General features: G+C 35.3%; 1 protein-coding gene across 1 annotated transcript in view; it reads left to right on the top strand.

The window, feature by feature from the left end:
* spn-E (tudor domain containing 9 protein spindle E) overlaps window positions 1-24,141 on the top strand; it is a 191,656-nt gene that overhangs the window by 10,432 nt on the left and 157,083 nt on the right. Inside the window, exons 2-6 of the mRNA XM_089103288.1 lie at window positions 820-1,038; window positions 9,228-9,422; window positions 11,302-11,502; window positions 15,772-15,933; window positions 23,270-23,481. Of these exons, the coding sequence (XP_088959414.1) occupies window positions 820-1,038; window positions 9,228-9,422; window positions 11,302-11,502; window positions 15,772-15,933; window positions 23,270-23,481 (989 nt within the window). The remainder of the gene's footprint in view (window positions 1-819; window positions 1,039-9,227; window positions 9,423-11,301; window positions 11,503-15,771; window positions 15,934-23,269; window positions 23,482-24,141) is intronic.

The raw sequence follows: 24,141 nt of genomic DNA, 5'->3' as shown, positions 1-24,141 counted from the left end.
GATTTGAAAAACAGTCAGAAATTCAATATGAAAAACAGGTTTTTCGACTGAAAGTAAGGAGCAACATTAAAACGCAAAACGAACATGAATTATTTTGTATATGAGGGAGGCTATACCTTCAACCCTCGCTCTTTACGCTAAAGTTTGATTTCTTTGTCAATTTTCATTGAGACTTTTCTCTAAAATTCTTTTGTCAAAATTCATTGATGAGAAGTAATTTTAAAGAACTTTAAAACTTTAGCGTAAAGAGCAAAGGTCGGGGAAGGGGTAACCCACTCATGAACAAATAATTTTTGTACATTTTAAGTTTTAACATTGCTCCTTACTTTCATTTGAGACAACTTTTTTTTATTTAATTATTAAAAAGAAAGAATTATGTTTATTACAACATTTTGCCTCTCTTCAAAGGGGTTTACTAGCTGCACATTGAACGTTAGTTGACCGCATTGGCGCCCACTGCTTATTCAGACTTTAACCATGTGTACTAAGATTTTGAAGATATGTAGACCCCTTGATTCTTAGTTTTAAACTGCTTAAGTTGTCTGCCTTGCAATTAGTGAGTTGTATCATTAGGAATAGTACGTTCATCATAGGGGTTGCTTTAAAGAGAATAATTTAAGCAAGTTTCCGAGCATAACACATAAAATTGACATATTAACCCTGGTGTTGAGTCTGCCAGAGCCAGTTAGTTTGCTGAACGCACTGCTAAATTAAGGTCAGGAAAAACATATTTTCAGAAAAAAAAACACTTCTTTGCGTCCTTAAAAGAAGAGGAACAAAAAAGGTATCAAAGTAACTTTTTTTGTATTTGTGTTCTAGGATCGAAGGACTGATTCTACTCGCTATGAAAATACTGCTATGGAAGCCGTTTCTGAGCTTGTTTCAGTGTCTTGCTTGGAGGTAGATGAAGATTTTGAAGAGGAGAATTCCTCAAGAGTGTACAATAACTATGATTTTGGAACAAGAAACCCTGAGTCAAAGAAACTTAAAATTTTCCAGCACAAAGAGCAGATTTTATCTGCAGTCACTAAAAACCAGGTAAGTTTTTCTGGAGTTTATCTAATAGTCATAACTTTATCTTTGAAAATGACACCTAAAACATAGATTTAAAACATTAAACATTTTAAAAATTATTTTAGTAGAAGTACAATAATGCGAAGACCACTCTTTGGCTGCTAATTTTAGTAAAATGTAGAGTGTAGGTGGCATTTAGATTTTCGTAATGTTTAAAAGTAGTTTTTTTTTTAATGTTAGTGCCACTGAGAGGAGAGGAGGTGGGATTATTAAAAAAAAACAAAAAACAAAAAAAAACATAGAGATGTGCACTCGCATTTTTGTAAACAATCTTTTAGGCCACATTGCCTTTCCATTTACAATTGTAATGAAGATATATTAAAAACGGGGAAATATCTTAATGAGACGGAAAAAGATTTTTAATACAAATAAAAATATGAGTCCTGAAAATTTTATCAACGAAAAAAAAAAACTAGCCTGAAACATATAAAGGGAAACATCTAGCCTAAAAAAATTTCATCTAGCCTACAAAAAGACATAAACAAACAAAAACAAACATCTAGCCTAAAAAAAACGAAATAAAAAACTAGCCTAAAAACATATTAAGAGAAACATCAGAGACGCTAATCAAAAAAAAAAGAGAAAAAATTAAAGGAAAATTTAAATTTAAACTAAAATCAATGTGGTAGAAAAAAAACTAGCCTAAAAACATATAAAGAGAAACATCTAGCTTAAAAACATTTATATAGCCTACAAACAAACATCTAACCTAAAAACACACGAAAAAAACTAGCCTAATAACATAAAGAGAAACATCAGAGACGCTAATCATAAAACAATAAAAAAAAAATGAAAGGAAAATTCACATTTAAACTAAATCCAATGTGTTAAAGCACCAAAGCACAAATAATAAAGAAACAAGGAAAGGTGTCTATATATGTATGTTGCAGGCATTCCAATTTTGGGGAAGGATCTGAAGTAGAAAAAATTCATGCCATACTTCCTATTTTTCATGGAGGGAAAGGACTATGTCGCACCAATTGTATGGTGAATTCTTTTTATGCTCTTCTTTGTTGCTTGCTTTGATTTTCTATTGTGAAGAACTTTAAGCTACAATTTTGAGGAATGGGGGAGATCCCTAGTGGTGTTCTTTTGGAAGGGTGCTGGGGGTGTTCCTTGTTTAAAGATATGAGCTGCAAGAAAGCAAAATGTACACTGCTATTCAACTCCTGTTTTAATTGTATGTTAAGCTTTTAACTGTGTGAGGCTATTGCTCTGCAGTTGCAGTAAAGACTGACCAATGAGAAGGGGTGATTGACTGTAAGTTGATTAGCCTAGTTCAATTCAACAGTTTTTATACTAGTTAAATGACTATAGGAAATAACACTAAAGAAACAAATAACAAGCAAAATGGATAACTACAACAAGAAAAAAACAACTAAGAACAAGCAAGTAGTAGAACAAGAGAAAGTAGCTTAGCCGGAATCATGAGGGCCATACATTTATTGCCATATTAGCAACGAAAGGCGTGAAAGAGGGACGCATAATGCATCAACAAGCTTATTATCTCGTGCCAAGAACGAATCGCTGGTAGATATTTGCTGCTGGTTCACGTTGACAAACGAAAATTAGCTCACAACTTAGTAGCACTGACTTAACGAAGCAGTTTATTCAGGAAAAGTAGACCGTCACGTTAATCATAGCCAGAACCTCAAGAAAAATTTGTACATTATTAGCATAATTTATGTCACATTCTACCCTCATATCGCTGATTACGCTACGTTGACAAAGTGGATGCAAAGGCAATATAACTACCTATATGTTATTACCTCACGCATCCAAAGCGTGAAATCAGCGGCATTTCAATGTTTTCCCTTGAGAATTGTTTGTGCCTTTGAGGGATAAAACAAACAAAGCAGGTTTTTTAAACTGAAAGTAAGGATTAACATTAAAACTTAAATGAACAGAAATTATTACGAAATGGGGAGGATACACCTTCCATAATACCTCACTCTTCACCCTAACGTTATTTAGAATGTTCAAGAAGCTATCTTATTCTAATTGAACGAACCTTGTGTTTCACTTTTTTTCGTAAAGGATTGGGATACAAAAATCATACTTTAGCATAAAGAGCGAGGTATTTAAGAGAAGGCATCCCCCACATCCCACCACTGAAAATTCCTCCAGAGAAAATTTGCCTCCCGAAATATGTGTTTACTTCCCAATGACAAATGCTATGTGTAAGCAGTAAGCTTTTCTTTTTTGAATCAAATGAAAAAAAGAAGATTTTTAACTGAAATTAAGGAGCGAAATTAAAATTTAAAACCAACAGAAATTATTCCTTATATGAATGGTGCTGTTCCCTCCTCAAAGCCTTGCTCTTTACACTAAAGTTTGACTCTGTCACAACTCTACTTTTTAAAACAATAAAAACTTTAGTGTAAACAGTGAGGCGTTGAGGAGGGGACAACCCCTTTACATATGCGGAAATTATTCTGTTCGTCTTAAGTTTTAATGTTGCTCTGTGTTTTCAGTTTAAAAAGCTTGTTTTCTTTGTATTTAATTTCTGAATGTTTTTCAACTAATGCAGGTTGAAATTTGGCTCACCGTACATGAACGATTGAAATGAAATTTGCATATTAATTTTACTTTTTTTAATTAACAATAACCTTATAATAAACTAAGTATGATTTTTGTTCGTGTTGTTTAAGAATTAATTAAAAAAAACTTTGCGTAAAAGAAGTTTTTCAAAGGAAAGTGCAGGCCATTTTAATCGTAAGATCAGCAGATACAAATAGCTGTTATAATTCAAACTCAAAACGACCAGAAACTACTATTAAAGAATAAATGAAACCCAAAAGGAGCACTCCCTGTGTATCAGATTTAGTGACTTGTCCAAGTCTAGGAATTTGTAAAAAAAAAAGCGATTTTTGGAATTTTAAGAGTTTCCCACATTTCCCATTACATTCCCACCTCCCTCCTAAATTGTAATTTGACCTTTTAAGTAAGGTTGGACAAGTGATGTTAAAACCAACGAATGATTAATGAACGACACTGCCTCCTTGAGAGCACGTTAATTAGCTACTCATTTTCATATCACTTGGCCAATTTCTCCTCAGTTAGATAAATGAACCCATGGATTAAATAGCATAAAATAGAATCAAGTTATAGTGAGAATCAAACCAAAAAGGCGGGAATCTAATATGCTTATCCGCAGTGGATTTAGACTCTAACCAAATATTGTAATTGCTGTCATTGGTCTTCGAACTTTTTTTTCTTTTTTTTTCAAAAAGACTATAATGTTGAAAAAATACAAAATCATTTTTCAATGCATATTTCAAATTCTTCTTTTTTTTTCTTTTATCCATCGGTATTTTGTCCTCCTTTCTGCGTTTCCTTTTCTTTTTCGATTTCTTAATAATAGGTTGGTGATACTTCACTTAATGGATAGAATGAAACCGGTTATTATTTCCTTTCCGTACTCCTGAGAGAGAGAAAAAAAAATCAATCCTGTTTCTCTCTTCTTTTGTTTTATCTAAGACTCCTTGCTTATTTGTAATCTAATTTGTCCCTATTTCTCTATTATTCCTTCACTTTACTACCTACCTATCTTACCTCTTACTCGACGTTCCATAGCTTTCCACCTTTATAATTCCTCACATACATAATTTGGGCTGAAAAACCTCTTCCTAGCTAATTTATCTATTACGGGTTGCCTCCCCGTAGTAGCATAATATTTGTAGGCATGAATATATAATGAGTCGGAGGTAATAGGCTTCAGATTGTCTGTGCAGGATTTCGACTCGTGTTGATATAAGAGCATCGCCAATTGCTGAAAAACATATTTTGACCAATATGGAGCCAGGATTGCACACAGCCTTTATTCATGGAGGTCCCAGGGACTTCTTGCTGTACGGTTCTAAGCCGGCTTAAGCACTTCGGTGTAGACTTGAGAAGATATGTGATCCCCGTCCTGCAGTGGTATCCGGGATCATTGCTTTTCCTGAGGCGAAAAAAATTTCAATGATTTAAAGAACATGAAAATTGGAATTTAGAATTTTACGACGTTAAAAAATGACTATTTTATTGACATTATTACTGACGAATTCAGATGATTTAAACTGGACTTATCAGGAATCTCAGAAACTCATATCCCAGGGGTAGGAAGCCTGAAATTAGGTGATATCGAATTTGTTTACTCAGGCAGCAAGGATGAGGTACATAGACAGGGAGTAGGGCTCATAATGAATAAGGAAGCTGCTAAGTATTGTTTAGTCTGGGAAGGTATTAATAATAGAATACTAATTGCTCATTTTATGACTTGAAAGTTCAGGGTATCAGTTATAGTAGTATACGCCCCTGTAGAACCGACTGATGGAGATACTAGTCACTCAGATGAATTTTACTTACAGTTACAGGAGCAAATAGACAAGGTCCCAGGTAGAAATATGATGTTATTACTGGGAGATTTTAACGCCCAGGTTGGTAGAAATAAGGATAGATGGTATCCCAGCTTAGGTAAATTTGGTGTAGGAAAAGAAAACAGTAATGGATGCAGACTTCTGCAATTTTGTAGGTATAACAATCTAGTTATAACCAGTACGGTGTTAGGTCGTAAAATGGCTCATAAACTAAGATGGTATTCAGTGATGGTAGACAGCAAACCTTATTGATTATGTTATAGTAAACCGAAGACTGGCAGGATCAATACAAGATCCTAGGCTATATAGGAGTGCTTTTATTGATGTTAAAAGTAAAGAACCCCATCTAGTAGTGTCAAGGGTTAATTTAAAGCTGAAATATCGGAAGGGTAATTACCTTCCGGGAAGTTATGATGTTAGTAGACTCCAGGATGAGAATTTGAGAGAACTTTTCCAGGAACAGTTGAATACTAAACTCGAGAGTTTAAAATTTGATAATGTGGAAGATGGTTGGAATAATTTTAGAAAAATAATTTGTGAAGTTGCTGAAGGTGTATCAGGGAAGAAAGCGAGAACTGCAGCTAAGAATATTAGTGAAAAAGCTTTAGGTTTAATAGAAAGGAGAAAGGACTTGTACAAGAATTATCTGAGTGATAGATCGCATGAAAACAAAAGAAATGTAAAGAAAGTGGAGAAAGCATTGAAATATGAGCTAAGAAGGTGTGAAGTGCAGGCCATGGATAAAATTGCGAGGATTTCGAAGATGCAGCTAGACGGCATAATAGTAAAATATTGTACTGGCACGTTAACAAATTGAGAGGTAGTAGTCAATCCAGACTTGTCCCAGTTAAAGATAGGAAAGGGGTGGCAATTAGCGATAAGGAAAAAGCTAAAGCGAGATGGGCCGAACATTTTGAGAATTTGTTTAACCAAGATAGAGTTGCAGGAAAAAATATAGAGGAAAATTAAAAAGTTTGTGATACCTTGGATGTGAAGGAAGATTTGTTTTGTGAGGAAGAATTAGCAACAGTACTAAAAGGATTAAAGAATAATAAGGCTCTAGGTGCTGATAGGGTGGTAAATGAGTTTCTTAAATATGGTGGCTCTGAGTTTAGAAATAAGTTATTGAAGATTATGAATATTATTTTTGAAAAAGGGGAAGTACCTAACGATTTTAGTAAAAACTTAATTAAGCCACTTTATAAGAAAGGTGATAAAAGTGAGTGTGGTAATTATCGAGGCATTAAGTCTGGTCTCTGTAGGTAGCAAATTGCTTAGTAATATGATACTTTTTAGACTGAGAGATGCCGTAGACAAAGTTTTAAGAGAAGAGCAGTGCGGTTTTAGAAAAGGTAGAGGATGTGTTGACCAAATTTTCTCTCTTAGGTTAATAATTTATAAGTGACTAAGTTTTCAAAAACATTTGGTCATAAGTTTTATAGATTATGAGCAAGCGTTCGATTCTGTTGATAGAAGAGCTTTAGTAAAGGTTTTATCCTTGTATGGTATACAAGACAAATACATTAAAGTGATTAGTGCTATGTACGAGAATAACACTGCTGCCCTTAAGGTAGGAAATGAGGTTAGCAGCTGATTTTTTATTAAATCAGGAGTTAAGCAGGGTTGTGTTCTATCCCCCTTTATATGGATTATTTTGATGGACTTTGTTTTAAGGAGCACAGGAAAGGCAATGGGAGACCACGGAATCAAATGGGGAGGAAAAAGTCTCCTGGACTTGGATTATGCTGATGATTTAAGCATCCTAGATGAAAGTGTGAGCAAAATGAATGAAGTTTTAGAGGTTTTGCGAGTTCAGGGTGCTAGTATTGGTTTGAAAATTAATGTTAGGAAGACTAAGTCACTAAGGCTAGGAATAAGTGAAGATGAAAAGGTGACGTTGGTTAATGAAAAGATTGATCAGGTGGGAAGCTTCACTTACCTTGGTAGTATTATTAGTAAAGATGGTGGGAGCAGTGAAGATTTTAAAAATAGAATAGCCAAGGCTCAGGGTGTTTTTTCACAGTTAAAATAAGTCTGGAAGAATAGGAAGATAAGTCTGCAAACCAAGATTAGAATCTTAGAAGCTACAGTGATGACAGTGGTCAAATATGGCTCTGAAGCATGGACGCTCCGAAAAGCGGATGAAGATTTGCTAGATGTTTTCCAGAGAAATTGCTTAAGGATTGTTCTGGGTACCCGGCTGACTGACCGTATTTCAAACACTAGGCTATACGAAAAATGTGGTTCAATACCGCTTTCTAGGTCTATAATGAAAGAAAGATTGAGGTGGTTAGGGCATGTTGTGCGGATGAAGGATGACAGATTGCCGAAGATTGTTCTTTTCGGCCAACCATGTAGGGCTAAACGGAAAGCAGGTCGTCCCCGTCTGGGGTGGGAGGACGTCATAAAGAAAGATTTAAAGGAAATGGGAACTTTGTGGGCGGGTGTAAAAAGGGAGGCTTTGAAGAGATTGGGGTGGAGGAGGAGCGTGCGTAGCGGTGTTGGCCTCAGGCGGCTAGGTGCTGCGATGAGTAGTTAGTAGTAGTAGTAGTAGTAGTACATTTTATCTACCTTTTTCCTAAAATCTTCTTTTTTTTTATTCGTGTGATTCTTCATCCATTAAACTTCTTAAGTGGATATTTGTCCGAGAACTTCAGTCCTCATAAGAAATTACTTTGGGGGACATATGAGGACTGCTCCAGATATTATACTAAAGGATACCCCTCCTTATTGAGAATTTTGTATTGGGTATCCAATTAGGATACCCCTCCTTATTGAGAATTTTGTATTGGGTATTGGGTATCCAATTAGGATACCCCTCCTTATTGAGAATTTTGTATTGGGTATTGGGTATCCAATAAGGATACCCCTCCTTATTGAGAATTTTGTATTGGGTATTGGGTATCCAATAAGGATACCCCTCCTTATTGAGAATTTTGCATTGGGTATCCAATAAGGATACCTCTCCTTATTGAGAATACCCCAATGGACTCCTTGTTCTCAATAGAGGAGAATTGTAGCGGTCAAGGCCATTTTTTAATGAGCTGTAGGCTAGAAAAAAGTAAATCGTCTTAAAGTCCAATATACTCAAGCCGAGTTCATTTTCCACTACCAGTATAGATTTTCTTTCCGAAACTCAGTAAAGTTTTGTGAAAGTGCCATAAATTAGTTGGGCTCACTCATTCCTAAATATGAGAATCATCCATAGGATACCTTGAATTATTGTAACTATCTTTTCATAGAGATATGTGTTAGGTATGTTTGTTGTGTTCACAGGCACTCTCTACTACGTGAATGTCCAAGAACTAGAAGAACTTTTGAAATTCTAAGAATGACAAGTGTGATTTGTTCGCCTTTCTTTCAGTTCTAAAGAAACTACTCTTGGACCAAAAACTAGATTCGAATACAATTTTCTGGCCGCTACATCTTGTGCTCATCAATCAACCGCATCTATGATAGTAGTTGGCTGGTCAACTGTTATTTGCTAAACAATGTGCCTATTATTGTCTCGGATAGTTGTTGCGTGTTCTTTTGTGCGCATAGTTAAAATCTTTTTCTTTGCGAGGGGAGGGTGGGATTTTCTATGAACTCACTTAGGATTCTGAAATTATTGCTAACACGGTTTCTTTATAAAAAAGTAAAAACAGAATGTTGGGATTCTATACTTTCCATGAATTATTGTAAAAATTTTCGTGCACAGTCGAATGGGTCAAATTTAAATGCAATCCTCTGTTTATGATTTGTGTTACTATCTTCTTTTTTTTTTCGGCTTTTATACTCTTCTTTTTTCAGGTTGTGATTGTGGAAGGATTTACTGGTTGTGGCAAGACCACTCAAGTGCCTCAGTATATATTAGATGACTGTTACGAGAAAAGAAGCTTCTGCAATATTGTTGTTACACAACCGAGACGTGTTGCTGCCCTTAGTATAGCTGAGCGGGTTTGTGATGAAAGAAAATGGGATCTTGGCAAAGTTGTGGGGTATCAAGTATGAAATTTTCTTTTGTCTTTTAGCTGTATTTATGCAACAATCATTGAACATTTATCGATTCATCAGTTCCTCAATTGTTTATTTCAGCCAAAGCCATATAAACTCGACAACATTTCATTTGGTATGAACTCATGTTAAAAGCTTGATTATAATTTCATTGTAAAGTTATAATCTCTTCATGTTTATCTTTCAGTAAAGTTCCTGATTTTTTTTTTCCTGAATTTACCTGTGTCCGACCTTTTCTCTTCAGTAACACTGATAGCACCGTCAATTTTTCAGTGTTATGTGTTAGTCGTGGGAAGTAGGTGGCTGTAAGCTGTATTTAGAAGGACGGTACTCAAAAAGTCTAGAAAGTGGTTACAGGGTGGATGTCCTATAGCAATTTTTACAATCTGCAGTTGAGGTGAACTTTTCATCGCGGAATTCTCTTTCACAAATGTTCCAACATCCCTTCCCCCTGAAGGATATCCCATGCCCCCTGAATTCCCGGTTGTGGACCATATCGAAAGTTGATAAGGCAGACATTGGAAAGACACATCGCCGGTGTGAGATCGGCAATAGTTATTCAGAGTCACCAAAAGACTTACTCGATCTTTTCTTATCTCGTCCACAACTGCTTTGAAAAATTCATTTTTAAAAGGTGCAATGACTAACTTTTGAGTAGCCAAGGTGTCCCATAGGCTTCTCTGTATTTCTGTCGCATTAGACACTTTATCTGCTTATAGAACATGGTTTTAATTGTTCCTCCATGCCTAAAAAATAAGTCTCACAAAAAGATATAAAGCATCCGAGTTTAGGCTAATACGCTATGACTTTTGGGGCACGGTGTAATTATTCTTGAAATAATTAATCCATCCAGCAGAAATTCGCAGTAACCTGTAGGGCATCCAGTATTATATTCCAGAATTCAGATCCAACAAGAGACGTGAAATTTTACTTAAACTGTCGATTGGAAAAATCGCAAGAAGTGCTTTAAAATATTGCAATTAGTTCAGTTAGAAGTTCTCCAATAATTCTTTAAATTAAATACACCTAACATGAAACTGAATAAATACCACTGCTAAACAGTTCATGGTAGCATAAAGCCAACATAGGTCAAAATAGCACATAACCCTGTTAGTTCCTTTGCTAGTCAAGTCAATGTGAATGTGAAAAAACCAAGGAAAAAAAACAAAAATTAAAAGATGGATAAAATTCAATTAAAAGCCAAAAATAATAAGAAAAAACCAACAAAATAAAATGCAGAAAGTCAATGTGAATGTGAAAAAAACAAGGAAAAAAAACCAAAAAATTAAAAGATTAATAAAATTCAATAAAAAGCCAAAAATAATAAGAAAAAACCAACAAAATAAAACGAGGAAAGTCAATGTGAATGTGAAAAAAAAAAACAAGGAAAAAAAACAAAAATGAAAAGATGTTAAAATTCAATAAAAAGCCAAAAATAATAAGAAAAAACCAACAAAATAAAACGCGGAAAGTCAATGTGAGTTTGAAAAAAAAAAACAAGGAAAAAAATAAAAAATTAAAGGATGGATAAAATTCAATTAAAACCCAAAAATAATAAGAAAAAACCAACAAAATAAAACGCGGAAAGTCAATGTGAATGTGAAAAAACAATGAAAAAAAAATTAAAATATGAATAAAATTCAATAAAAAGCCAAAAATTATAAGAATTAAAACCAAATATCTAACTATGTCAGGCCTATGTGGTTTAAGAAATTATTTCAAATGTGAAGTATATTTTCTTTTTTTTTGACAATTTTAAAATCAGAATCGTCTAGTGCTAAACCTGAATCAAATCCAAAAAAAAATCCCAAATAATGCTGCAAAAAGCGTGTCTATTTTACTGCCCGTTTTAATTGTCCTTTGTTTGTAGGTTGCTTTGGATAAAAAGGCTTGTGAGGATACGAGAATAACGTATGTCACAACGGGTGTTATATTAGAGACGCTTGTTAAGAAAAAGTCCTTTGGGAAGATCACCCATTTAATTATTGATGAAGTACATGAACGCGATGTTGAAATTGATTTCCTTTTGATTGTAGTGAAACTGCTTCTGAAAACAAATCGAACAGTGAAGGTATGTTTTTTTTATATTTTTAAAATAATCTTAGCCATGGTAAACATATTAGTTTGGTAATGATTGAAAAGAAAATGAAATTTTTTAATGATAAACGTATTAATTTGATTGTAATAGACAAAAAAGAATTCATATGTAGTAGGAAATTCTTATAAGAGATCAAAACATAAGTTCCCATTGTTCAGATTTTTCTAAACGGTTTTTAATGTGATTAAGTAAAATGTCATGGACGTCAATATATTTTTCTGCAACTCTAGATTTTGGAAAATAGCTTGTTGGGAAAATGCCTTTTTATGTTCTTTCATTGAAAAATTTGAAAAGAAACTTCAAATTCCCCCCCCCTGCATTTTGAAAAATTTTCAATTTTTTTACATTTTGAAATTTTGATTTTTCTTTTTTCTTGGAGGGGGGGGGGTTAAAGATTAAGCGGTTGTGATTTATTTTGAAATTACTTTGTTTCGTTTATTTATTACTAGCGGTGAAGACTGTCGGAATTATGTTGGGGGGGGGGAACAAAGTGATTTTTCCTAATCCTGACAAGTACACACGCTAAGATTTATTTTTGCAGTTTGTACGCTACCGTACTGTACTTTTAGATTAATCTTAGCTACGGAAACAATGTTAGTTTTGTAGTGATACAAAAAAAAGAAATCTCAATCTTGAATTCGATAGTCTATGAATAAAAAAAAAACGTCTTAGTAAACATTAATCCAAACTGTTTAAATATTTAGCGCTTTGTCGGCTAATAGAAAACATAAGATGTATAAATTCATAAATTTGTACATCTTATATTTGGAACCCTAGATTAATCAATAATGTTTTTGGCAACCCTAGATTTTGGAAAAAAAAATTTGGGGGATTTTTTCATTGAAAATACATTTTTTTTGTTTTTTTGTTGAAAAATTGAGAAAGACTACAAATGTGCCCCCCACGCAATATTTTCAAGACACATTATAAAATTCTCAATCTTATCCATTTTGAAGTTTTGATTTTTTTTTTCGGGGATTAAGGGGCTGTAATTTACTTTTATAATTGCTTTCTTTCGTATAATTATTACTCGCAGAGAAGACAGTTGGAATTATGTGGGTGGCGGAGGGGGTGGGGGCGAGTAATTTTTCTGAACCTGATAAGACTACACGCTACTGTTTATTTTTGTAGTTTATACACTATTATATTTTTAGATTAAGATTAGCTATAGGAAAAATATTAGTTTGGTAGTGATAGAAAAGAAAAATCTTAGAGAAAAATCTTGGGGGCGTGCCCCCCTCCCCCCGAATTCGCCCCTGGTTGAGCTTTCCACAATTAAGCTAGTATACAATGATCCTGACATAATATTTTGTGGGAATATTAATAACAATTTTTGATATGATTTTTTAACAAAAAATCGTTGGAGCGACCTAGTTTAATAGTAAAATAGAAGTGGGAACCAGCAAGTAAAATGTCAACTGGTTTTTGACTGGTCCATTTTATCTCCTTAATTTGACAGAACATGTTTTTGACCATAAAGAGTGACAAGAAACGAACATACTCAAAAAAGGAAAGAACGTTTATCTATTTACTTTTTTTCCAACTAGCCACAATAATGAATTAAATTTTAGGTTACCTGTGAACTATGCAGGTTCGAGACAAGCCTACAGGTGTAAATTCATGTAAAAGTATTAGACACTTCTGTCATAGGGTTAATTAGTTACATATCTATCAATTGACCGAGGCTCAGTTTTGATATTAATTAAATTTTTTCATATGAAATGATATAAAATTGCATACAGAAAGGAGGTTTTCTCTTTTTTCAACGTGTTTCAACCACATTTCGCCGTATTTTTCTATGAAAAAATATTTAGTGAATTTAAAAAAAGTGTACTTCAGTAGATTGCAAAAGCTGAATATCAGTCGTTGAATGAAAGCAAAGTTGTCGTCTTGCGTTGGAATATTAAAACAGTTGGACTGCAGACAAATAGCATAACAGAAACTTGAACAGAGACCATGAAACTAATAGTAAATATTTTCTAAGACCACACTGGCTAATCATGATACAACGGAACACTAATAAAAAAAAAGAGAAAAACGAGGATTATACAAGCCAGTGAAACATATGAACTAAAATGCAAATATTTCGGTCAAGATCTCCGCTTGACCATCCTCAGTGCATGATAATAACATCAGAATTACTAATAAAACTCCATTTAGACAATAAAGAAAAAAAGTCAAACCTTGAAACAAAGAGTAACTAAAATTCGAAGACCCTCTCTATGTAACGGTGACAGGGTAGCTGAATGAAAAAATACAGTACTGACGGGGACGTCAATTTTTTAATTTATACAGAGCATTTTTAAAGGCTAAACACTTTCCAGGTAAAACATCATCAGAGATTAACTAATCAGAGAAACTAATAGTTTTTTGTCATCTCTGAATATATACTGTTTGGAGAATGAATTTATTCCTTGGTAAATGTGCAGAGTATGCTTATGTAGGAAACACAGCTGTTCCTTCTTTGTATAGAAAGGAGTGTCACCTTTAACTTCATAGCCGCCTGGTTCCGAAGATGACCGAGTAGCGATGTCTTACCATTTTACGGGAAAATTCTGTTTATAGCGTAGATCAGTGGTTCTCAAACTTATTTAGACACTGTACCTCTTCTTAACCACAAAACATTTTAGGTACCCCTTCTCTGTTAGCGGTACTCTGAAGTCAACTACAGCTAAAATATGAATAAAATTTGCCAGTCCTAAAGTTAAAGGATCGTTTAATTTTTTTTTGTTGGCCGGCCACGTATCCCCCTAAAATTTTCGTACCCCCAGGGGGTACACGTACCAGAGTTTGAGAACCACTGGTGTAGATGATTGGTTGCCAGCATACAGAAATCGTGTACACTTGGTGGCGCGTGCCAAGCATGGTGGAACTTTGCTGAGTGCGCCACGTAGGGTGGAACCGCAGAACCACGTGGCAGTGGAGTTCCAGTATTCTTTAAATCCTTCCTGATGACCTTTTTCCACCCCATTCAGTGACGGCCTGATTTTCGTTGCGCCGAATAGATGATTAAAAAAGTACAATCTGGCATCTATGGTAATCTGGCATCCTTCATTCGTAAAATGGTGCCTAGCCATCCTAACCTTTCTTTCATTACAACCCTCGGAAACGGGATCAAACCACATTTTTCGTACAGCTTATTGTTTGATATACAGTCAGTTAAAATATTACCTAGAATTATCCTTAGAAACTACCTCTGGAAAGCACCTGACAAATTTTTCTCAGCTTTTCGAAGCACCCACGATTCAAAAATACATGACCACCTTCATTATAATAATAATATTATAATTATAGTAATATATTATAACAATTATTATATATATTATAAATTATAATATATATATATTATAATATATTACAACAATAATCTATTATTACCCTCTGTACACAAAAAAAAAATGCACTAAAGAAGTGTATAAGAGAATGAAAATAAAAACAAAAAGGGCACGGACAAAAATCACGCACAATTCTTGACAACTTTAACTTTCAGTATCCATTCAGCATCCAGTTCCAGGTCCAAAATTTGTGTAAGGGTATATGGACTACCTAATTAGTCCATTCACCTCTTTGACTCCACAAAAATATCTTCAAATAATAATAAAAATATCCTTCAATCAGCTAACATTATCTGTACTCCCAATATTCTAATGTTAGTTCGCAGAAGTATCTCTATTTCAAGAAGTCCCACTTTCAACTACCTTCATTGTAAATCGAAACTACAATATTCTAGTATCAAGTCTGTACAATAAGTTTAAATGTAAAGAGGGCAATTTTGAAGTTGGTACATTAGGATATTTCACTAGCCAAGTGGCAGCTGTGGTGGGTGAACGACTCCAGTGGCCAGTTCAAAACGTTCTTAGTCTTCAAAATGACTCTTGTATTAGCCAAAAGTCCAATGCAAAGTGCTAAACGATTTAAAAAGAAGTATCTATTTCGATGTTTTAGTATCCATTGTATGGTATACACAGCTAAGGTGTAGTGTAATCAGAGAATTCTTCAGGCAGAGGCAGGGTCGAATGCCCGGCCAAAAAATATTTTTGGTCATGCCCGATTTGATCTTATTTTCCCCAAAGTTTTCACAGTTCTTGACTCGGGACGATCCATATGTTTGGTTGTCTTTAAAGCCATTGTGACAACCATGTCTTTATGATTAAGTCAGGGGTTAGGCTTTATTTAATAGTCCTAGTTGTTCAATAGTTCTCATTTAAAGAGATTTACCCTATGTATTTTAAATTTTTCCAGATTTTGCTTATGTCAGCAACAATGAATGCAGACCGATTTGTGTCATATTTCACATTGCCAAATTGTGACGGGAATTACGATGCTCCACCTGTTATCAGTGTTTTGTCTAGCGCATCTACAAATTTCCCCGTTAGTGTTTATTATTTGGAGCACTTTAAGCGTGTAAGTATAAATTTGGGCTTTAAAAGGGGTTGAATGTGTATTTGACATCTGCGTTTCACGCCGTAGAGCGAAACGCATTAAATCCTTTGGAGGGCATCTGCTTTGCTACTACTGCCATTACCACCACCACTGCTCCTCCCATCAGGAGCACTTCTAACGACGGCTGCTCCAATGAAGACCATTTTTATTGTGACTGCTTTCAAATTAACTGCTTTTATCTAGTTACTACTACAAAATAATTATGACTAATTCAATTTTTTTGGGAGGTCTAAAATATCCAACTATTTGCTGTAAAACGTGTTTCAATGTTCTAATTCTAAAAAAGTTATTAACCCTGGCTGGTGCTGTTTCTTTTTTACGATAAGGTTAACGTTGATTATTGAAAAGTAGAGATCGATGCCAGCGGAAAAAAAAATATGTAGTGTATATGTAAATTTTACCACCTGTGACTAAAATCTAGATTCAAAATTCATTTCGTAAAAAATGCTATTGTAGTTATGCTACAGCCGCAAGTAATTTATGATTCCTTTTACATTGTAAATACTAAATTTGATTCATCACACTTGTAAAAAAAAAACAACAAATAAATTACTGAAACATTGTGTCCTGCAGCAAGCTGGTTCTAGCTTGTCCTTGTGACGTGTTTTTATGTGTACTGCAGGTGCAGGGGATAGTAGGAAATGGTGTTTATCACTCAAAAATAGCGAGTGATCAAATTTGCACGTCAGCTGGTACCTGGACTGGGATTCGTAGAGGTGTGAGTATCTTTTACATTGTAAATACTAAATTTGATTCATCACACTTTCAAAAAAAGAAACACATTAATTACTCAAACACTGTGTCCTGCAGCAAACTGGTTCCTGGTTCCTTGTGTTCATTGTGTCCCTGGTTCTAGCTTGTCCTTGTGTTCATTGTGTTTCTGGTTCCAGCTTATCCCTGTGACGTGTGTTTATCTTGACTGCAGGTGCATGGGATAGTGTTTATCACTCAAAAGTAGCGAGTGATCAAATTTGCACGTCAGCTGGTACCTGGACTGGGATTCGTAAAGCTGTGAGTACTAATTCATTAGTGACACACTTGGTTTCTAGGATGGTTTTGAAGAATCGATTTTGCACTTTTTCTAGTTCATCGACAACTAAAATTCCAGTAGCTAAAATTCTTTGTAGTATTTTTTGAAAGAGCCAACAGTAGATGTGTTAAGAATTTGTGAAACATTCTAGAGGAAAATAATGCATTTTAATAGTGTCAGAAGTACCATTTTTTTCATACTAGTTGAAAACACAAAAAGAGAGGTTGAATTTGTATGTTTGTGCGATCTTTTTTTTAGATTCGATGTATTGCACTAGCGGTCACAAAAAATGAGTACGCGTATTCAAGCAGAGGGCTTGCACAAGTGTAAGCGAGCAGCGATTGCTTTTTAGAAAATCTGACTCGACTCAATGTGACTAAGGATCGCAGGGCCTGGTTGCCCTTTCTTACAAGGTTCGTGACGTATGGGCTAAACAAACTGCCGTCACTGAATGTTTCACCAAGGATAACTGCAGTTGAAGTGATAGAGTACCAGGAGTCGGAGTAGGCGACATCTTTTTCCAGAGGGCTGAAGCGCAGTATTTTGGGCTTATTAACATTAATCTGAAGCCCATTTGAACTGCACTAATTTTAGAATTTGTCTTTTAAGTCACTATACTTGAGACCTATCAATGAGATATTTCAGTAGGACAAATCTTCCAGTAGACAAACCATCCATATATTTCTATCATTCGTCAGTGCTACCAAGCAAACCATAGTAACAGCTAAAAACAGTAGAACAGCAAGTTTAGTGTCAAGTGGAGTGCCACATGTTATGCCCCGCTCACTTAGAACCGAGATCCCCTGATAAATGTGCATAGGCGTACTGATATTGGTGCCAGGAAGTCCACTGTCAGTAGTGGAATGGTCTCTTCCCAATGCCCATCCACTACAGATTCCTTGAAGTTTTGTTTTGGCGGATTAGATTGACCACCTTGTGACAATGGGTCGAAATCAGGTCAACTATGATGCTGCCTTTTCCAACTAATCCAGGTTAGGTGGCACTTGCATTAAGCATTAAGTCGAGCTGATCACCGTTACTGCTAGGAATTGGGGCAAGGGCGTATTTGCGACAAAAGTTCTTGGTATATGAACAAATCTGTCACTTCGGCTATTTTTGGGTTCATTGATATCGGCCGGAGCTCATCACTGGTATTTGGGTATTTAATCTTAGGAATAACGCGAAGGTAGGCTTGTAGGACCTTTAGCTTACTGGAATATGCTTCTTTAGGAAAATCTACGTTTTCTTTAATAAAAACCCTCAGATATGCTTGAGTTGTTGAATCGATATTTTATACTCAATAATTAAAGCTTAGGGCATTACGCTTTCATTGGTTATTTTTGGCCATGCCCTACCTAGGAAATTCTAGAATCCTTATTCCCCCCTCGTGATTGGCCAACCAATTTTGGGTCATGACCCACCTAGGAATTTCTACAATCCTCATTCCCCCCTCGTGATTTTTAAATCTTGTTATTCAAAATTTTACGTGTATTCACCTGAAGGAAGCTTAAAAACCCACAGTTGTGCCAATCTAGGGGAGGGGAGGGGCACGCCCCCTACATTTGGAGACAGACCTCGTTACTATTATTTAATAGCTATTTTGTATTTCAGCTATGTGCTATATTTAACTAGCGAGATTGACTGGCCGGTTACTTGTATTGTGCAGCCCCGTGCTTTTGTTTTTTTTCAAATCTATTAAATAGTACTGTTGCTTTTCTTAATGTTACTTTTTACAGTTACTTTTCAATGACTTTGGTTTGAAATGTTACTTCTGTCCTCGTCATGGAGTATTTTAAACATACCGATGCTAGACAACCTTATTTTGAAGTGTGTAAAACAATTCCTCTCCACTGTCTTATCTGCTGTCATGATCTCTGACTAGGGTTCAGTGGAAAATTAGGCGTCAACTTATCTTTTTGTTGTCGTGAATGCGCATTCAAACAACGAGTAAAAAGCGACAACAAACTTACGACTTATTAAGGGTGAAAATCCGGAAGAAAAATGACGAAACTTCAGTATATGAAACTAGCAATAATGTCAGTGTTCAGAGTGTTGGACTACTGGACAGGATTTCCCCTATCTATGGCATTCTTTCTGAAACAACTGGAAATAAATGACCCAGGTCAACATGAAAGAGTGGTCTGCATCCTCGAACCCGTTGCAGGTTCCAGTAGCAGTCGAGAATCTCAGGTATCTGTACGACGTGTCCTGACTTCCAACTCAACCTATTGTTGAGATAGGTTGGAAATAGGTTAGAAAAACGTCTAACGGGTGGAAATTCAGTGCGCATTACTTTAACTTTCGAATGGATTGAATACTCATAAAACTTGGATTCTGTATTTTGTTCTTCTTACTGACATTTATATAGTGGGGTTCTAAGGGCTGGGGAAACTGCTGGAAAAGCGACTTTCATGAAAACAGGATTTTGCAAGTGGAAAGACAGTTCTGGTCTATTGAAGCAACATGATGGTAGTAAAAGACACAGGAATTGGTTGTCAGCATGGGTGGAATTTAAGATAATTCATCAGCGAACTTTCGGAATTTCTCTCTGTGGTGCAAAGACTTTACGTATTTATATCATGCAGCAAAACTTGTCATTAACTATTTGTGGAATCCCAGTGTATTAGTGGGCAAAAAGTTTCAGAGCTCGAGAGGACCGTCCGGACTCGCTGTTTTCACGCATGTCACTCAATATTCAAGGTGAAGGCCAGATTTGATTGCATTGGCACTGTGCTATAATAGTTCTGACTGTGAGGGAGCGTGTACAACAAAAAGACTGCTGAAAAATCAACTGGGCCTCTTTTGTCTCAACTTTGCATATTTGTTTATCAGAACAACTTCAAACAGAAATTGGGCTGATTTAAAAGGCACTTGCACTGATTTCTGGGACACACGTGGCACTTTGAAAGCTGAGAAATGATAGCAAATATAATTTTTTCAGCAAAAACATAGCCAAATTCTTCGCTTTACACGATATCCGGGAATCAAAGTTTCAAAAATCCAAAACCTGTGCTCGGAACAAGAGAAGTCAAGCCATTTCCCCTCGTCTTAAAGACTTTCGTATTCAACAACTGTTAAATGCAACATCAGTCAGCTAGTTCAATCATACTCCGGTAACTCTCCGTACTTCGAGTGATCGACCGCTTCACGAATGAGATGGACCGATGTTTCACACAAAATATGCTTCTGCTTGATACTTTATCTGCCTTCAAGTTCTGATTTTCTCGAATTTTCGAAAGTTGACAAGGTAATGTGTCTTTATCAAGGATTTTTGATGTTGATGACTATGCTCCAGAATTCCAGCTTTCTCTTGCAAAGTTGCATCTTCAAAATGTGACACTTTAAAATGGATGTACTCAGAACTATCGAAATTTTATACGACCTCCCAATGGGCTATTCTCCAGTGTTAAAACTGAGGCTCAGTAAATCTCGTAATCATGGCCGTTGAAAAAGAGGAGAAACTGGATTTGGATGGATTAGTCAACGATTTATCCAAACGGCAAAGTCGCTGCTACCCCCTGTTTTAAGTATGTTTGCTCAGCCTTGTTCTGTTTTTCGTATCTTCATTCAAAAATGACAAACAATACTGTCCCCCCCCTTCTGCTGCATTTTAGTGAATTGGCGCCATTAAAAAGCCACCAAATTGGCATCTCTTTTCGGGTCTTTCTCCAGGCATATTTTATGCTAATCAAAACAATTGTCCGAATACAACACCCTTTATACAATGTATAACGTCATTGCAATACTATCATGTATCTTATTTGCTCTTTTAAATGCATTTGAATGTGATGTCACTCACATAAAAAGTTTTTTTTTTCAAAATTAAGGCTCTAAAGTAGTCAGCTGAAAGCTTCAAGTCCTGCACAAGACCCTCCAATATATTGCCACGCCCCCCTGGTGGGGCTGTGCCCCATGTTGGGAATCACGGGTCTAAATGTTTCGGCGTTAGAAAAGCCGAAATCAAGCTACATAAAAATCCTTTTAAGATTTTCCCGAATTCTATGTTTTTCTGGGTGTTTTAGAAGGGTTGCCTTTACTAATGGCTCTTTATTGTTTCATGATATTTTTTTCTTCCTAGTATATTCCTGTAATGATATCTTTTGGTTTTTGCTTATTGTCTGAAAAGATCAAATCAAACTGAATAAACACCTATTCAATGTATCTTTTCCTAACTCCATATTTTAAAGTAAGTTTTTGCTAATGGCTCATCATTTGTTTTGGTGATCTTATCTTCTCTCCCTAGTACCTTCCTTTAATAATTTTATGATTTTTCTGCATAATTTTTTGTCTACTTTCTAGTTGGACTTTTTGTTGAATTTTCAGTTTTAATATAAAGCTATTTTTAAAACAACCTCAAGAAGAAAAACAAATATTCGCCATTAAAAGCCTTTCAGAAAATCTGATTGGCACTTTGATGGGGCCATTTGAATAATGAAAGCATAAAAACCAAAAATAAAGAAAACTGTTTTTAAAGGGGTGCCTGAAAGTACCTTTTCACCGAACCTAATATGAAAGGTATTTTGTGGTAATTAGTAACAGCTGATATTGCGCAGCCATAATTTGGATGTCATTGGCGTAGGAAAGCTAACTCGCATCTATGTAAAGTTCGATATGGTAAGGTGGTAAATCAGGTGTGGCGAGCTAGAGGGTGTTGTTAATAAAGATATACTCAAAGCAGAACCTTGTTTTATACCATAATGAGCGCGAGATAAAAGGGTTCACTCCACATATTAAGGGATACAGAATGACCCGATCTGCAGAATTAATCCGAAAGCCTTTGAAATGTAAATAGTGTCAAGGTTGAGATTTTCTTTGATTTTTTTTAGTTTTTTTTTTATATCTTGGCCTTGCTTTCTTCACGAATCAAATTTCTCCTCAGAGATTATTATTACTATACTACTACTACTACTAACAACTCACCGCAGCATGAAGCCGCCTGAGGCCAAAACAGCTACGCACGCTCCTCCTCCATCCCGATCTATTCAAAGCCTCCCTTTTTACACCCGCCCACGAAGTTCCCATTTCCTTTAAATCTTTCTTTATGACGTCCTCTCACCCCAGACGAGGAAGACCTGTTTTCCGTTTAGCCCTAGACAGTTGGCCGAAAAGAACAATCTTCGGCAATCTGTCACCCAGAGATTATTACAAACGAAAAACTTCGACAAAGAAACTGGGCTTTACTGATGAATATGATTTTTTGAAAATTGTGTTTTATATTGAAATATATTATCGGTATGTTTTTGAGAAATCGATTAACATGATGTCCAAACTTCAATTTTAATATTATAAAAAAAAGGTTTTAAAAGAGAAGCTAAAACAAAGCTTTTACTCTTATGATATAAGATAGTTAAATGTTCCTTTGCACTAGGAGTTTTATTCGTCCTTAAGTGGATGTTTTAAAGATTGCTAAATGTTCCTTTACAACTTACGTTAATTCTAAAGATATATCTATAAAACCCAAATGTATAAGCTCTCTACTTTAAGCAAGCCAAGGCCAGGCCAACTTCTGTCTAATGTTTTTCGTAGCTCGTTGGCTACCAATATCAAAGTCCTCCTAAAGCTCACACAACTAATATTTACAATGCCTTAATATTTTAAAATGCCTCTTATCCGCAAGTTCAAACCAACATGTCTATGGACTGTGATCTCCAAAATACATATTGTCAATCAATCAATTCAATCAATTTATTAATGCTAAAAGAAAAACTATTACAAACGTAAAGCGGATACCAAGCCCAAGAAGCTTTGATTGTAATGGGCCACACAAAACAAAAATAAAACACATACAATAAAAAAAACAACAACACTGGAACAAAGTAAGGACATTTAACGGACAGGAGATTTAACATATAACTGAAAATGATTTTAAAAGAAGAAAAGAGAAGCATATAATATATATAGAATATATATTATATATATATATATTCTGGCCCAGGCTGGGCCAGCCGTTTTGTGCTTTCGCTCACCTTTTCTATCCTCAGATTTCTCCAGGTACTCATTTACAGCTGAGTCGACTTTGGCTGAGCTTACAGAGTCACGCCACTGACCCCCGTTCAATCAAAATAACCAGCAAGATCAGGATTCGAACCCCTTTTTTCATGGTCAAGGGGTCTCAATTTTAGCGTGCTAACCACTCAGGTAGGACGGCTCCTTCCGAGGCATGAAACCTTCTGTGTTTAAACCATGTGTTTGGTGTTCATCACTAAAACATTTTATAAAACTAGTTGAACATTTTATTCTGTCATCAAAAATGTCATTCTGTTTTAGGTCGATCCTTATGTTGTCAATTTCGATGTTCCTACAATTTTGGCGGAACAGTATGATATAGCAGTGAGAATCGTTTTTCAACTGGATATCATTGAGATAAGAGAAAAAAGAAAAAGAAGTTATAAATCAGCGGTGTTGATTTTTCTCCCTGGAATTAACGAAATTCAAACGTTGGATAAGTATTTGAACGAAGCCTGGGACGAACGATTGAAGTACGTATTTTTGATTGAATTCAGTGTTGGCAGATTAGGGTGTAAGACATAAGCTAATGGTGCATCAACATCTAGTAAGTTTCCCAGTAGTAGTATATTTTGGGTTGTTGAATTTTTCTTGCTGGAATTCGTGAAATTCAACCCTTGATACGTATTTGACAAAGGCTTGTGAAGAAGGCTCGAAGTATGTATTTCTGATTAAATTAGTCGCCGGTACACTAAGTTGCAAGAAAAACTACTATATGGCGATCTACCTCTATTCATTTGGCTAGTAATAGTAAATTTTCAGTTGCTCGAGTTTTCTCCAGGGAATTCATGAAATTCAAATATTGGATAATCATTTTAACGAGGCCAGGGAAGAACGTTTGAACTTATGTATTTTTGATAAAATTCATTGCAGGTAGATTAGGTTGCTAGATAGAAGCTACCTTGTGGTAATCCACCTTTGACAAATTTGACAGCAAGGGTAAATTTTTAGTTGGCTGATTTTTATCCCTGGAATTAATTAAATTAAAGCGTTGTTTAAGTTAGCGAGGTTTTGGAAGAACATTTGAAGTACGTATTACTTACTAACTTTATTGTAAATTTAGATTTAATTTTGGGTGCCATTCAGGATAACCTACCTTAAATAAATTTCCCTGTAATGTTAACTTTTAGTTA

This window comes from Artemia sp. Qi Xiang Cuo, chromosome 2, assembly GCF_049724085.1.
Source record: "Artemia sp. Qi Xiang Cuo chromosome 2, ASM4972408v1, whole genome shotgun sequence".
NCBI classification, from domain to species: Eukaryota; Metazoa; Arthropoda; class Branchiopoda; order Anostraca; family Artemiidae; genus Artemia; species Artemia sp. Qi Xiang Cuo.
The sequence above is the reverse complement of the archived record's forward strand: the minus strand, read 5'-3'. Positions and strand labels throughout refer to the sequence as shown.